This window comes from Alligator sinensis, unplaced genomic scaffold (genome assembly GCF_000455745.1).
Source record: "Alligator sinensis unplaced genomic scaffold, ASM45574v1 scaffold803_1, whole genome shotgun sequence".
In the NCBI taxonomy this organism is placed as follows: domain Eukaryota; kingdom Metazoa; phylum Chordata; order Crocodylia; family Alligatoridae; genus Alligator; species Alligator sinensis.
In genome coordinates, this window is record NW_005842886.1 from 134683 (window position 1) to 151629 (window position 16947).

A 16947-nucleotide genomic window follows, 5' to 3' on the forward strand; every position below is an offset into this window, starting at 1 on the left:
ACATTCTTCTCTTGTTATGCACTGAGATCATAGCATTAAGATGGTTGACATTCTCTGAACAGAGAATGTCAAGCATGGAGGTCATGTGTAGAAGTACCTGCTGGATAACTGGCAACCAGAAGAAACCAAAATGGGAGCTGTAGGGCAGCAGGAGAATGCCTGAGAGCTGGCCACAGGCCCATAGGCAGAAAGGGCTCCAGGCAACTGAGAGGGAATGCCTGCAGTTCAGCAGCATAAGCTTCAGCAGCTGAGAACAGACTGCAGTAGACCAATGCAGGCCAAGTGCTGGGCTGATGAGAAACCCCTGGGCAAGATGGAGGCCGTGTGACCAGAAGGGGTGGTGCTCTGGCTTGCTAGAAGCCTGTCTCCTGAGTCAAAGGGCTTATTAGTCTGGTCCTGGTAGCTACTGATTTAAAGCTTCTGGCAGCTTCAGCTGCTGGAGGGGAACTTAGGCATCACAACTATTCCAGGAAGCTGCAAGGAGACAGAGGATAGAGGGTATGAGTTTGATGAAATCCAGAGAGATCCAGGAGGGCTTTGTGTGTTGAGTATTAGGTGGTATAGTACTGAAGATTTGGGTGTGGCTACAGAGCCCGTGGAGGCCATGAGTGGGGTGTCTTGGGAGGCAGCCTGCATTACAGGCTAAGGCCCACAGACATCCCTGGAAGGGTATGGGACACAGTGGGCTGTGTGAGGCTAAAGCTAAGTAGTTTAGAGGTGGGAGATAGCTGTCCTGCACATGGATGACTAGTGCCACCTTAGTTGGGGGGGCACATGCCCCTCCAGCGACAGGACATTGACTGGGGTGGGATCCCCCTACAACCAATGTCACCAGTGTGGGGGAGGGGGTTGCCCCGCGGCAAAACTCACCGACTGGGAAGCAGCTGCAGTGATCCCAAAAACGGCTGCGGCGCTACAGCCGGCACTCATGGAGGGGCACTGTCGCTCGCGTCTGCCCCACCAGCCCATCGCCTAAGTGGGGAGCACAGCCAGTCAGGGGGTGCACCAGCACTCTCAGGAGGTGCACATGTACCCCCATGCCTCCCCTATGCGTTGCCACTGGTCCTGCAGTTAGGGACTCAGTGGGCTGAACCCACTACAGGGCCTGAGGCCCAGTGCAAGACAGAGTGATCCAGGCAGGGTCAGGAACCTGGTGGGCCAGGGCACTGGACCAGAGGGCCTGGTGCACAAGACAGAGTATCTGTGAGACATGGATGTGGAGGCCGTGATTAGTGCCAATAGGGCCCATTGTCAGAGAACTAATGTCCAGAGGGATAGCCCGAGGAAAAAAAGGGAGAGACTGAGCTTGAGGGGTCAAAGCCCCAGAGAGAGATAAGTATGAAGAGTCTGACTAAGAGCAGTACCAGTAGAATCACTCCAGGACTCAGGGTGGGGAGAGTCTCCCAAGGTAATGTAACATTGATGTCAAGCTGTGGCAGGAAAGACACCAAGGAAGTACACTGAGGACCTGGAGTGGTGAAGGATTAAGGAGGCCACCAGGGGCATCATGACTGCCGACAGAGCCAGTCCTGTCACAGGGGCCAATGCTGTTATCTCCGTAATCGTGAATAAATTCACAAATCTTTTCTAAAAAACCTCTTCTGGCTTGTCACACTGAATCTTTGCAGTATTTTTCATCCAATCACTGTAGTCTGGAATGAAAAGTCTCTTTTCCCCTGGGTTTACTGTGTTTATGCCAGCAGGGATAAAAGGCTGCCCTTTTATTTCCAATCCTAATTTGAACATGACCTCATGTAAACAGACCAGAAGTCCACCTTACGGTCAAAGACCCAGCAGCCTGACCCTTCCCAGGACTTGTAGCACCTGCCTTGGCTGCAGTGTAGACAAGGGCCAAGAGTTCTTTATTCAGTCATTGCTTTTCTGTGAATTACCAGGTAGGGCAAAAAGGAGGGGAGCAATGACATAGAGAGCACCAAAGCATTTTTTCAAGACACCTGCAAAGAGCCAGTGTACTGTGGCTGCTGTCAGGTGCAGGTCTTATGTGTTGTGGTACAGAATTTATGTCCTGCACCCCTCTTCTGAGGTGCCAGAGTCCATGTACTACATGTTGGTCTCCACACTGCAATTAATCATAAATTGCCCAGCTCTGGTTTGACACCATTGGAGAGGTTGACTGGGGAAGCCAGTATAGATTCCCAGATTGTAAGGGGCTGGAAGGGACCTTGCAAGATCATTGGTCCAGTCCCCCTGCACTAGGCAGGAAAGACAACTGGGGTCAGGTGACCCCAGTGAAGTGACTGTCTAATCTCCTCTTGAAGATTTCCAGGGTAGGTGATTGCACCACCTCTGGAGGGAGCTTATTCCACAGTCTTGACACTCTAACTATGAAGAAGTTTTTCCTAGTGTTAAGCCTGAAATGGTCTTCCAGGAGTTTGTGGCCATTACTCCTGGTTTCCCCCAAGGGTACCCTGGTGAACAGTTATTCGCTGAGCCCTTGATGTATTCCCCTGATATAGCAGTAAGCTGCTACCAAGTCCCCTCTCAGCCTTCTCTTTTTTAGGCTGAAGATACTCCAGTCCCTCAGCCTTTCCTCGCATGGCTTGCCTTGCAAGTCTCTAGTCATACGGGTGGCTCTTCTCTGGATTCTGTCAAGCTTTTCCACATCCTTGTTGAAGTGTGGTGCCCTGAACTGGATGCAGTACTCCAGCTGCAGTCTCACCAATGTTTAGTAAAGCAAAAGAATCACTTGCTTGGTTTTGCTTGAGATGCATCGATTGATGCATGCCAAAGTATTGTTTGCCCTGCTGGCTACAGCATCACACTGATGGCTTATGTTCATACTATGGTGTATTATAACCCCAAGTCCCTTTCAGTCATGGTGCTAGTCAGTTTGGCGCCACCGAGCCTGTAAGTATGTTAGGAATTGTTTGTCCCCAGATGGAGCACTTTATACTTTTCAATTTTGAACTTCATCTGGTTCTGATCCACCCAACTTGCCAACCTTTCTAGGTCCCCCTGTATCTGCAGCCTATTTTCAAGTGTGACCACAGCTCCCCCATAACTTGGTGTCTTGGCCAGTGAGCACTTCATCCCCACATCCAAATCATTGATAAAGATGTTGAAAAGCACTGAACCAAGCACAGACCCGTGAGGGACACCACTGGCCACTTCTCACCAGGATGACACAGATCCATTCATTAGACCTCTCTGGGTCCTACCCCGCAGCCAGCTTCCTAGCCACCTAACTGTTGAGCATTTAAGCCCACAATCCTCCAATTTTCGTGTGAGAACATCATGAGATACCAAATCAAAGGCCTTTTGGAAGTCTAGGTATGCAATGGCAACCTCCTGTGTCTTATCCAGGTGGCGAGTTACCTGGTTGTAGATGGAGATGAGATTGGTAAGACAAGACCTGCCCGCAATGAAGCCATGCTGGCTGTTGTTCAGAATCCTACCTTCTGCAAACCTATCACACATAGACTCCTTGATTAATTTTTCCAGGATTTTCCCTGGGATAGAACTTAGGCTAATTGGCCTAGAGCAACCTCCTGTGTCTTATCCAGGTGGCGAGTTACCTGGTTGTAGATGGAGATGAGATTGGTAAGACAAGACCTGCCCGCAATGAAGCCATGCTGGCTGTTGTTCAGAATCCTACCTTCTGCAAACCTATCACACATAGACTCCTTGATTAATTTTTCCAGGATTTTCCCTGGGATAGAACTTAGGCTAATTGGCCTAGAGTTGCCCGGGTCCTTTCTCCTCCCCTTCTTGAAGATGGGCACAACACTGTCGCTCTTCCAGTCTTCAGGGACCTCCCCCCGAGTGCCATGAGTTTTGGAAGAGTTTCGTCAGAGGTCCCACAATGACTTTGGCCAGCTCCTTTAGCACTCTCGGATGAAGTTCATCCAGTCCTGCTGACTTATAAAAGTCTAACTTTCTAACTGATCATGCACCAGCTCAACATCAATAGTAAAAAGGCAGTCATTCCCACCATGCCCATTCTGAACCTTATCTAGTATGATTTTCCCCTTAGTCCAGTGAAATACCGAAGCAAATTAGTCATTCAGGAGTTCAGTTTTCTCTTGAGAACTTGGGAACTGTCCCGAGCTTCCAGTGTTTGTATGCCTCTTTCTTCTTTTTCAAAAAGACCACGATATCCCTATTAAGCCAAGAGGCTTTACCAGCCCTTCTGCTATCTTTCCTCCACGTGGGAATGGACTTCTTTTGGGCTTCGAGGATTGTGTCCTTGAGGACTGACTGCTCTTCATTCACTCCTTTCACCTTCAGTTCCTGGTCCCTGAGCCTGTTGAAATTTGCTTTTTTGAAGTCTAAAACTTCAACACTGCTAGCTGATTTTCCTGCCTTGTAACGGACAGTAAACGTGGTGGTTTCATGGTCTCTGTCGCCCAGGCTACTCTCTATATTCAAGTCGCTCACCAGATTGTCTCCTTTGGCCAAGACCAAGTTTAGGAGAGAGTTACCTCTAGTTGGCCTGTGCACTTCCTGAATCAGGTATAGCTCTTTGATGCAGGTCAGGAAGCGATGCGACGGATCTGACTTAGCCGAGTGTTCTTCCCAAGAGATGTCTGGGTAATTGAAGTCACCCATGACGACCATGTCCCATGTACGTGCGGCCTCTGCCAGTTCTCGAGAGAACTCCAAATCAAACTCCTCCCCCTGGTTTGGTGGTCTGTAGTATACACCTACAGTTAGGTCTCTCTCACTGTGCCTCAGTCCTCCCTCCAGTTGAGACCCTTGATTTCCTGTCACACTGAGGGAAAACTATTCCCTCAGCTCTTGCAAGTGTAGCTCTCCTAGTGTCCCCAACTTTGGAGCTTTCTTGTGTGCCGGTACCCGGGCATGCTCCAGTCAGTGTTTCCCCATCCCCTGGCGATCTTAGTTTAAAGCCCTATCTAGAAGATTGGCCATCCTGGCAGAGAACAGAGACTTACCCCTCCGTGTGAGGTGGATACCATCCCTTCCCAGGATTCCTCTCACCCTGAAGTGTGCACTGTGGTTGAAGAAACCGAAGCCCTCTCAGTAGCACCACCACCAGAGTTGTCAGTTCTCTTCTTCAACGCATCCTTCCCTCCTAGGTCAGCAGCCTGCAACTGGGAGCACAGGGGAAAAGACTACCTGTGCCCCCAAACCCTTGAGCCCAGCCCCCCACAGCCCTGTAATCACTCATGACCCTGTCTGGTTTACTCCTGGCCATGTCATTCGTGCCCACATGGATGAGGAACATGGGGTAGTGGTCAGAGGGTTGGACGAGCCTAGGGATCCTCTCTGCAACATCCCGGATGCATGCCCTAGGGAGGCGGCAGACGTCAGGGGCTAGGGGGTCAGAATAGCAGATGGGTCCCTTGGTGCCCTGCAGGAAGGAGTCCCCCAGCACCATCACCCTGCTTCTCCTCTTAGGGGTGGCAGTTCACTGACTTGCCCACCTCCTCTTCCAGTGTCTCCATCAGAGCCTCCTCTTGCATGGTAAGGGGAGCATACCTGTTGTGCAATGCCAGAGGAGGGGCAGCCCTAGCCCTGCATATCCTAGAGCCTAAGACTACCATCTTCCAGGTAGCTCCGGGTAGGTCTTTTCAGCCAGCCTTCTTGTTGGCCACCTTCTCCTCTATCTTCTTCTCTTCTTCAGTCTTCAGGAAAAGAGCCTGACTGTAGTAGTCATCAATCTCCTACTCTTGGGCCCTGATGGCACAAATTCTGCCTACCTGGGCCTGGAGCTCAGTCACCTGGGACTCCAGGAACCTCACTAAGGGCCGTACACCATAGGTGGGGGTGACCTTGCTCCCCTTCCCAGTTGCTGGCAGCTGTGCCAGGCAGCCCCCACAGCCCTGGTGCCAGGGGTTCCGTCTGAGTGGAGGCCTGAGTGGTGCAAGGGAAGGGAACACCAGTTGGGGCCAAGGCAGGAAGCCGCAGGGTATGACGCATCCCCACCATTGTATGGTAATAGGCTATGCTACTACCCACAAACTGGCCTAGGAACTGGCCTGCGCACTGCCTGCAAAGTACTGTTTATAACACACTGGTTAGGCCTGTAGGCCAGGGCTATCCAACTGGTGGCCTGTGGGCTGTATGTGGCCTGTGAAGAGTTGACTTGCAGCCCCTGGACTCCCACCTGGCTACTGCTGTCCTTTGATTCAGCTGCAGCCACATCTGGGATCTTGCACTCACTGCCCCCCACTTGCCCTTCTGCTCTGCTCCTTGATCTAGCACATGGTGTTGGTTGAGCCAGTAGGCCAGATCATCTGTGTGGTATGGTTCAGTAAGAGAATCTACATAGAGCTGCAAGTGAAGTGGGGTGCTGCACTGCACAGGGGCAGTGGGTGGAGGTGCCTGCCCACTTGTGCTTAGTGGTGCAAGTTGGGGGAGCACTCACTTGTGTTTAGTGCAGTGGGATGAAACAGTATCTGTCTGTGCATATATGGCATGCAGCCTGAGGGGCCCATGACCTCTGTTAGTGCAGCCCCCATTAGTGAGACCCATGCGGCATGCAGCTTCCAGGCACTTACAAATCGGACAGCCCTGTTCAAGTCAAGCAGAATATTATAACTCTACAGCCATTGTGCTTCAGAGGCTCCACGCTTTAATTTTCAAGAGAGAGTTAGTGGAAAGAGCTGAAGTACCCAAAGAAAAGTCCACAAGGGACATCTGCAGTTAGGCCGCTGTGTCTCTAAGGCAGAGGTACAGCCAGGAGAGATGCCACAGCGGTATCTGCAGGTACAGGTGTATCACACTGTATCTGCAAACTAAAAGCGATACTCCCTCTCCCAAATGATGTAACGGTTTCCCCATCTCCTGACATATCTTTTTTCTTTTTCTCATAGCCTGTGGGATTTGTCAGCTTTGACAGTCGCTCTGAAGCAGAAGCTGCTAAGAATGCTCTGAATGTAAGTACCTGATACTCTGAGCAACAGGTCTTTACCATGTGGTGGTAATATTCATTCTGTGTGTGGGAGAGGGCTGGGGTGGGCAGCATGGAAGGGAGACATTGTAGGCAGGTACAACTTCTGTATGTATATGAAGAGAGATACCTTCTTGATATCAGTCTGCATCTTGAGTTCTGCATGCAAGACATGGGATTACTCCTGTAAGACAAACTGAGATGTCCTATCTAATATTTAGTAAAGTGAAGATATTTTACATTTATTGCATTCTCTTTTTGCACTTACAATGTAGCTCTGCCCCAGACAGAAGTTACTATTGGCCAGATGCAGCTTGCTCTTCATAAATATTCTGCTTATTATTGACTTTCCTTTTCCTTGCCTGTGCATGTTTACAGAATTTACATTCTTTTCTAGGAATTGTAGTGTGGTTTACTGGTTTATCATTTTGAAGGTCTGGGAGAAGATCGGTGTATATATATGTATTTCTCTTTTCCTTTAATTCTCCACTGCCCAGTTTTCTCGAAAAGATTTCTGGTTGTCTCTACATTTCTTCAGCACAGGGATGTGTATCTTCTGCTCATGTTCATTTCTATAATTCCATGTTCCCAGGTATTTCCTGATCTGCTATTTGTCAACTGTCATTACAATCTTCATTAGTTACTTTCTCTCTTTCTTTGCTGTTCACATTCTTCATTTTACTGGGATGCCCTGGAATCAGTCAGCCTTAAAAAAATGTCAGAGAAGGTCTTTAGAAGTCTTTTCCATTTTCTGCAAGTGCTCTCTGGGTTCTGGCAACTTGTGAAAAGCCCCACGGGCTTTTGTACACGCCACAAAACTGGCCTTTAAAGCAGCTTAAATGTCCTTTTGCATCACTTTAATGACATTGCTGTTTGCATGCTCAGCAGCGTATTCCGCTTTAAATTACTTTGGTACGTAGCAAGATAAAACACCTCCAAAGCATTTTAATTTTCTACCTAACAAAGTGAAAAAGTGCACAGGGCACTGGAAGACAACGTGCTTGAGGCTTGGTGGGCTCTGCTGTGCAGCTTAGGGACCATGGGACCTGGCGGCAGCCTGTGCACACAAGCTCCACTGAAGAAAAAAAGAAAAAGTGGTGAACCTGATCTTTTTCTTCTTTTTTTCTCTCCCTGGAGCCTGTCTGCCTGCCCAAGCTGTGCAGAGGCCCAGTGCTTCCCTCCGCAGCTGCAGCGCCTCCTGGGACCACCCAGGCTGGGTGCCTGTGGGCAGGTGCCGCCTGGGGGGCCCCCATGCAGCTAAGGGACTGCTCGGCCCACAGCAACTCGTCCCCCGCCACCAAAGAGGCAGGTAAGGATCAGGGCCAGACCCTTGTGTACATGCCACGGGGGTTTAGTTCAGCTTAATTCTTCCTAAATTGAAGCAGTGTTTTTAAAAACCCACCATTTCAATTTAGGGACAACTAAACCAAATTAAACCTCCGTGGCATGTACAAGCAGCCCATGATACCAGAAGCAGGGCTGGGCAAATTTTGAGGTGAATAATAAATTGACCAAAAAAAAAAAAAAGGATCAGTCATCCCGAAAGTAATTGAAGTTTTGACGTAAATTTTCCAAATACTTCTGGCTAGGAAAAAAAAAGTCCCGAGGCAAGATTCACAAAATTGCTAGTAGAGGAGATAGTAATATTAACCCTCTGTCACCCAAAACTCCAAGGATAGGGCACTGACTCAAGAAGGCATCTGAACCTACATTTCCCATAAGAGTGACCTAGCTGTACTATAGTGGAGGGTTTGTGACCCAGATCCTATGGCTTACAGAGCCAGTTGATTCAGCCCACAGAGATGGGGCTTCAGCAACATTTGGCAGTGAGGGATTTTGTCAGAAGCTGCTTTCCCCTGCAGGCCTGAGGAAAAGCAACAAGTAAGGGAATATTTCCTAGGCTGCCATGGGGAAAAGTGGTGGCAGCAAGCACTTTTCCTGTGCCGCTGCTGGGAAAACCATGTGGCCCCTGGGTGCTATTGTTTGTTCCCTGTCCCTACCCCTTCCTGCCGACTTTTGACTCGAACTGGGTCAGTGTGGCCCACAGTCTTAAAAGGTTGCCAGCCACTGCTCTAGTGTATTCCAGGGTAGGTCTTTCCTGATGATGATCTACTTTGCATGAAAAAACACTTGTTGGAGCAGCATTTTGAGGCCAGGTGTTTTACTTTGTGGGGGAGTGCCTTAACCACTCAGCTATTGAGTCATTCTCTTGTCCAGAACCCTACACCTAATGAATAATAAATATTTTATACAAAACTGAACATCATTAGCAAGACAGATTCCCCTCAGAATACCTTATAGCCTTGTAATTAGGGCACTCTCCTAAAAGGCGAGAAACCTTGATCAAGGTCACTGCTTTGATCTGTGCATGGAGTGCCCTAATTTGTCCTTTCCTGGGGCCCAAAAATGAAATGTTTCATTTCCAATCAAATGGATGGTTTACTCAGCACAAAATGAAATTTTATAGCATTCTTACTTGGTAAGATAAAAAAGTTAAACCCAATATTTTTTCCTATTTTTTGATTCATTTCCTAAAATTAAAAAATGGTTCTTTGCCTAGTCCTAGCCAGTAGCTCAGTCGCTAAGTAATCTTCATGAAAAAGGTATGAATCAGATTTGTTCCAATAATCTTATACTTTTACCAAGGCCTAACACTTCAGGAAAAAAGTCAGGGACCCAAAATAATTCTGACTAGCTCAGTTTACATTCCTAGCATTTTCAGCAGTGCATATTTTGTCTCTGCACTCAGAAAGCACCACTAAAAGCTAGGGATGATGCTGGTACAAACCAGCCCAAAATTGCCAGTGCCCCAAGTGCAAGCCAGTCCCTGTACAGTTTCAAATGTGCTGGCGCTCCAATTATTCACTTGTCCTCATGGTTCAGAAGTTGAGCATGAACATTTACCCTGTGCTGCTCCAAAGGCACTGGCAGACCCAAGCATGCATTGGCTTTGCATGGGTCCAAATGTGTCAGCACACCTGAGCATGCTTTCAGCCGCAGTCAGTTTTCTGGATGGTAGGATTAGAGCCAGATCTCCAAGCAAAATTTGGGTGCAGCAACAGCAACACCACGCATGCACGTTAGCTATGGCAAGATGTGCTTGGTTGGAAGCCAGGAGATCTTGTACTAACTGGTGTTAATAATCCTGAGCACACCACACCCCTTAGGCCTTGCTCTGTGATGGCTCCTGCCCTCTTTGGGAAGTAGGTATTGTTCTCATGTACATTTGGGGTAACTGAGAGTTTGCCCAAGATGACTGATGACAGAGCAAAGTTATGTTTAATATGGCAGAGACAAAACTCAAGCACTCAGCCCTGTTGGCTTTAGGAATGTGTGTGTTATGTCTATGTGCTTGGCTGTGCAGTCTGCAACATCTGGACCAAAGGATTTCCCAGTTTTGATCGTAGAGGGCCACTTAATTGGGGGCGGGGGTGGCGGCACCACACTGGGGGCCACACAACAAAATGAATCTTCAATACAATTCCTTTGTTTAATATATGTAACATGTTATGTCTTACACATGCCTTACAAAGTTACAATAAGGAGAATCCAGCGTGTTTGCTTAATTCAAGTTTGAGTGGGTTTTATGCATCTAATTTTTCTTATTGGTAGAACATGTCAGGCCACCTCACATAACTGAGCCCTCCCAAGGCACTTGGCATGTTGGTCATCTGTGAGATATCTGAATATATTAGTTGAGTGTGCACATGAAAATCTAAGATTAATTTTAGTTTCTTGAATCTGCTGATGGCAACAAATTCATAGTTTTACTTTATGTTCAAAATCTATTCAGTAGTGGCCAACATGGCTGCACTCTTACCCATCCCAGTGGCTTGAGTCATGTTATTTGTATGCACTTAGACAAGTAAAACAGTATCCATTGGTGATGAGGGGAAGTTGCATTCCCTGCTGTTCCTTAGCCCATTACGAAGGACCTCAGTTATCCTTAACAATAGGTTAAAGGTTAGGGAATTGCAAAATTCAGGCTGCCTCTGAAGCCTTGATTTGCCACCTCATGCACCAGATTGTAACTGCATGATTATATGCTACAGGGGTGTAGGTTGTAGCCGTGTTGGTCTAAGGACATAGGCAGACAAGGTTCCTTGGGTGAATCTGATATCTTTTATTAGACCAACCCAAATAGTTGGAGAATAGTTATTAAGCAAGCTTTCGAGTTCAAAAACCCTTCGTCAGGCTAAGGAAGTTTCAGCAGTTGGTGTGTGCTTTTCCTGTATGATTATATGCTATTCATTCTACCAGACCGCTGCCTCAGTGCAGAGGATGGACTATGAACAAAACAGAAAATAATAATAGGACTTCTTCTACATAAGTTCACTAGACTGGGACCTATAAGAGGGCTGCATTGTATGCCTGGCTCTGGCACAGACTTCCTGGATGTGCCCCCGTTAGCGCAAACATGCGTCTCCCCAGGTTGTACCACTGCTACTTATCCCCAGGTTTGCCCCTGCAGCACGTGGCGAGTTACTCTGAGTGGGATAGGGGAGGCTGGGCCAGCACCTGAACTGGCCCTAGCAGCCTTACCTGTGTTCCTTGGGACCTCCCAGGGCTGCACTGGCAGCAGTCCAGGTGCACAGAGCCTGACCAGTAGCTGGAGCATGACTCTGACTGGCCAGGCTCTGGTTTCTGGTGACGCACGCTGCAGCTGTGTGTACCACTCCACCTTTTTTTTGGCTTTTTAATTTAGATACCAGAATTTCCAAATATGCAGTGCAGCAAACACATTACCATGTGCTGTGTGATTTTGCAGCACCTAAAAAAGACTTTGAGGTGCCTCAAACTGCACATCCCTGCTCATGGGGCTGCAGCCCCTTTGTTTTCTTAATCAAGGTTGTATCCTACTGCATGAGCACAAGGTGGCTCAAGTGCATCTCCATAGGGTGGCAAACACTATGTGTGCATGCTTGTGTTACATGAGCTCCAGGATGTGTGTCATATCCTCCTCATTCCTTGAGGGTAGTTCTGAAACGCAGGAAAGTGTGTCAATGTAATGTTTCAATGGCCTCTTATTCCTGATTGATGCAATTGTGTTTGTTCATGGACAGACACACGGTTGGAAGTGCTCCACGTGTCTTTGAAGCACTATGGGCAGTAAGGATGCAGAGGTTCACTTCCAAAGAAGCACTTAAAAATGGTTGAAGTGCTTTAAAACTGATTCACAAAGAGGAACATCTTTGAAGCTCTGGATGTTGAAGTACTCCCTCAAACATCTGCACCATTTAGCAGTTCTCCTGCATCCCACAATACTTCAGGTTTTGGAATACTACAAATGCATGCCTTTCTGTACCCAGAGAAAAGGTGGTGGAGTGCTGTCATGAGAGTATGCTTAAAACCTAGAGTTATCCTGTTACACCTGTATGTAGCTGGCTACATTTTATTTGCAAAATTATGAGCCATCAGTGTCCACTCATGATCCCGGCTATGTTGTGAGGTGTGCTTTTCAAGTAGCTATGCTGTGCCTTTGACTCTAGCCTAGCAGGCAGCACAAGCAGAGCCCTGAGCACAGGAGTGTCCCCCAAACTATTGGATGGATGCGAGTAAAAGAACAGGAGCTGCCAAATGCCTTTCAGTCTGTCCCAAAGGACAGGAACAGGGTAGAGACTATTTCTTTCAAATGGCAGAGCAGAGAGCCACAAAATGAGCTTTGCATAATGTCTTGCCACCCACTGTGATGTGGTGGTTCTGACTTGCCCCATAAGAACACTTAAAATACTAATCTCTACTACAGTTCAGCGCCAATCCTAGCAAACTTGCAGGGCCCTGCTTTAAACTAGTAGTCCAGCATGGGAAAGCTGATGGAGGTGCAGTGGACATGTGATGGGGGGCTGTAATGCTAATGCCTTGATTTACAGCCATATCAACCTATTTCCAAAACTCCAATAGAAAATAATGAACCTAGACCCACATTCTGATGGGAGTAGCTACAAGCATTTTCATCCACACCCTGAGGATCTCATTCACTCTGTCTGAAACTTTCATTGAGAGAGTTTGGAGAAGGCATGCAGGATATGCTGTATTTGTTCTACATAGAAAGAGGTTGCAGTCTCACTTTAAGTACCAAACTCAACTCAGGCCAAATATGGAGCTGGTGTTAATCTGCATAGCTCCATTAATTCAGTAGAGCTCTGGTGGTTAACACCACTAAGGATCATCCTTCTGTACTACCTTTGAACCTACATGAACTATGAGGTAATGCCTGTCAGGATTCTCACATGGATTTATTACGCACCAGCTGATTTATGTAAGTACTTGCATCATTTATGTACATTGACTTCAGAGATTGCTCTGCCTACCTCACTCACTGTTAGCTTTTAACAGAGATCTGTCTTGACTGGAGTGAGTTAGGCAACAAGATTAAAAAACGTTAACATAAACCATGTTGCTTGTGAATAAAGACAGGCATGTCCAACTTCTAAAAACATTGGGGAGGAAACAGATAGTGGACAGAAACACACTGGGAATAGTGACAGTGTGCGCCATAGATGGAATAATGCAATGTGAACTGTACTGCTGTTGATGCATCTTGTATCCCCGGGTGTTACCCAGAGCCCTGCAAAGTCATCCTATTTCTCAACAGATTGTTTATCTCAGTTTTTATAGAGTGGAGTTTTCAAACATACTCAGTGTTGCTGTAACTTTGCACCCAGAATAGTCAGCATGAGACAGACCCGGACTCTCGTCTTAAACCCACAACTCACCAGATGCCTGCTAGGTGCAGTAGCCATTCCTCAGTTTTACCAACGGTGATCTTTTTTACTCTCTTCATAGATTTCATAGATTTTTAGGGTCGGAAGGGACATCAGTAGATCATTCAGTCCAACCCCCTGCCCTAGGCAGAAAAGAGTGCTGGGGTCAGATTAGCCCAGCTAGGTGCTTGTCTAGTCTCCTCTTAAAGACCTCTGAGGTAGGGGAGAGCACCACCTCCCTTGGAAGCCCATTCCAGATTTTGGCAACCCTCACCGTAAAGAAATTTTTCCTAATGTCTAATCTAAATCTGCTCTCCATCAGTTTATGGCTATTGTTCTTAGTAACCCCAAGGGGCGCCCTGGTAAACAGTGTCCCCTATTCCTTGCTACCTCCGTCCCCCAATGAATTTGTAGATGGCCACAAGATCCCCTTTCAGCCTTCTTTTGTGGAGTCTGAAAAGATACAGGTACCTCAGTCTCTCCTTGTAGGATCTTACCTGCAGGCCCTTACCCATGCAAAGAGCCCTCCTCTGGACCTTCTCAAGGTTATCCACATCCCCCTTGAAGTGCAGTGCTCAGAACTGAACACAGTACTCCAGCTGCAGTCTTACCAATGCCTCATGAAGGGGAAGTATCACCTCCTTAGACCTGCTTGTGATGCACCTTCTAATGCGTGAAAGAGTGAGGTTGGCTTTACTTATCACTTCATCACATTGACAACTCATGTTCATTTTGGAGTCAACTATGACTCCAAGATCCCTTTCTGCTGCTTTGCTGCTTAGCAAGTCACCTCCCAGTCTGTAGGTGTGTTGGTGATTCTTTCTCCCTTGATGCAGCACTTTGCACTTATCCTTGTTAAACTGCATCCTGTTCTGTTCTGCCCACATTCCCAACTTGTCCAAATCCGCCTGAAACCGTTCACTGCCCTCCAATGTGTTTACTTTGCCCCTAAATTTGGTGTTGTCCATGAATTTGGACAGAGTGCTTTACACACCCTCATCCAAGTCACCAGTAAAGATATTGAACAGCTCTGGTCCAAGGACCGAACCTTGGAAAACTCCACTGCCCACATTTTTCCAGGCCGAAAATGACCCGTCCACCCCTACCCTCTGGGAGTGCCCCATTAGCCAATTCTCCACCCACCTGACCGTGTAGTAATCTACATCACAACTGCTTAATTTATTTATAAGAATGGGATATTACACTATCAAAGGCCTTTTAAAAATCCAAGTAGATGACATCTACCTCAACTCCCACATCTAAGCATTTTGTGACCTGGTCATAAAAAGAAACAAGGTTAGTCAGGCAGGATCTACCTGCTATGAAGCCATGCTGGTTGCCCTTCAGCATAATTTTTCCTACTGGACTCCCACAAATGTGATCCTTAATAATTTTTTCAAAGGTTTTCCCAAGGATAGAGGTGAGGCTAATCGGCCTATAGTTACCCAGATCATCCTTTCTCCCCTTCTTGAAAATAGGGACCTCATTGGCCCTTTTCCAGGCCTCTGGGGCCCATCCTGAGTGCCATGAGCGCTCAAAAACCATGCCGGTGGTTCTGTTATGACACTGGCCAATTCCTTCAGCACTGTTGGATGAAGATCATCTGGGTCTGCTGAGTTAAACACGTCCAGCTCCTCCAAATGCCCCTTCACTAGGTTAATACTAACTGTTGGTGGGTTGGAGTCCCTCTTGTGCCTGTCTATAGCCCCTTTGGGAGATATGTCTTTATCCCTGTTCAGGAATACAGATGCAAAGAACTAATTTAGAAGCTCAGCTTTGTCTCTCCTATCTGTTACCAATTGCCCTAGTCTGTCCTGTAGGGATCCTATGTTATCATGCATCTTCTTTTTGCTCCGTATGTATCTAAAGAAGGACTTTTTGTCGTCTTTAATTTTTGTTGCCAGTCTGAGTTCTACTTCCACTTTGGCCTTCCTAACTGATTCCCTGCAAGTGCAAGCCAAGCAGATATACTCCTTCTTGGTGACTACCCCCTGCTTCCACAGTCTGTGTGCCTCTTTTTTCCCCCCTAGGCTCTCCTGGATTTCCCTGTTCAGCCAAGAGGGTTTCTTGGCTCTTTTGCCTCCCTCTATGTGCACTGGGATGGTCCCCTTTTGTGCCTGAAGTATCATTCCCTTGAGGAACACCCACCCTTCCTGGACTCCCATCTCACCAATTCTCTTGCTCTTCAGTGCCTCAGTTACTAATTTCCTGAGCTCATTTAAGTTAGCCTTTCTGAAGTCTAGCACTTCTGCCCTACGAGTTATCTTTCCCACGTTCTGCCAGATGGTGAATTCTAACAATTGGTGGTTGCTATCCCCTAGGTTACCTTGTATCTGCAGATCACCCACCAGGTCATCCTCCATAGCAAGCACTGTGTCCAATAAGGCGTTTCCCCTAGTGGGACTGTATACCTCCTGCATTAGGTGACCATGTACATCCTGCGTTAGATCATACATCTTCATTGATGTATGATGAGGCATTTAACAGGGTAAATGGTATAACTGGTTAGAGGTAAATCCATTAATCAGTTAAAATTAATGTTAATATGGTTCTTAAGAAATGTAGATGTCACATCTTTTTTTCCTTAATAATCTTAAAATCAAAATAACATCTACTCCTCAAACTCATTGAAATCCAGTGCATGAACTACATTTGAAAAATTGATATTACAATTCAAGATGATTCTTGCCATTATTATTTATAACAGAAAGTCTTTAATTCAACAGAGGCTGGTAAATAATGTTCTACTGCACAGAGATTGACAGATATGTGTCCATTTACAAACAGCTGCTGTCTCAGTGGCACTGAGGTAACAGGCTACCCTAAGCTAAAATGGGTGCTACTTAGGTTTTCCTTATCGTAATCCTCTCTACTATCTGCCAGTAAGACAGAAGAAGACCACCATGAATGACTATGCAGCAAGATTAAGGCTGTTAAGGTCCACTGCTTAGTAAAGGTAGGCGATTTTCAGTTTTCTTAAAACTGTTTGCAAATGTGGGTTTAATTAGTTTAATCGTCTCATCTGGTGAAAAATAATTGAAGCTAGATTCTCAAAGCTGGCAGAGGAGGAGGTGGTATACTCCTTTTTCTCCAATATCCCAGAAGCAAGGACATTCACCTAGAAGGTGAGAGAGCTAGTATCAATCCTCTGCTTTGCTGCATGAGATTGAACTTGCATCTCTCACCATCCTACCTCTGTAAATATTCACAGGAGTCTCATTCCCCTGACAAGTAGAAGATCTTGGAGAAAATACTTGCTCTGAATCAACAAGAGAGGAGATTTTGGAAAAAGAAAGATCCTACCCCTTCTGCTCCTCCCTACTCACTGGCTCCTGCCATATGCCCGACCCTCTATGCCTATACATGCTC

General features: G+C 46.9%; 1 protein-coding gene across 7 annotated transcripts in view; it reads left to right on the top strand.

The window, feature by feature from the left end:
- RBPMS (RNA binding protein, mRNA processing factor) overlaps positions 1 to 16947 on the top strand; it is a 182432-nt gene that overhangs the window by 88976 nt on the left and 76509 nt on the right. For all 7 annotated transcript variants that reach the window (XR_003091851.1, XR_003091850.1, XM_025192065.1 and 4 more), the window contains exon 4: positions 6798 to 6860. Coding sequence is in view for 5 of the 7 variants with exons in the window: in XM_025192065.1 (XP_025047850.1) it covers positions 6798 to 6860 (63 nt within the window). In the remaining 2 variants the exon portion in view is untranslated. The remainder of the gene's footprint in view (positions 1 to 6797; positions 6861 to 16947) is intronic.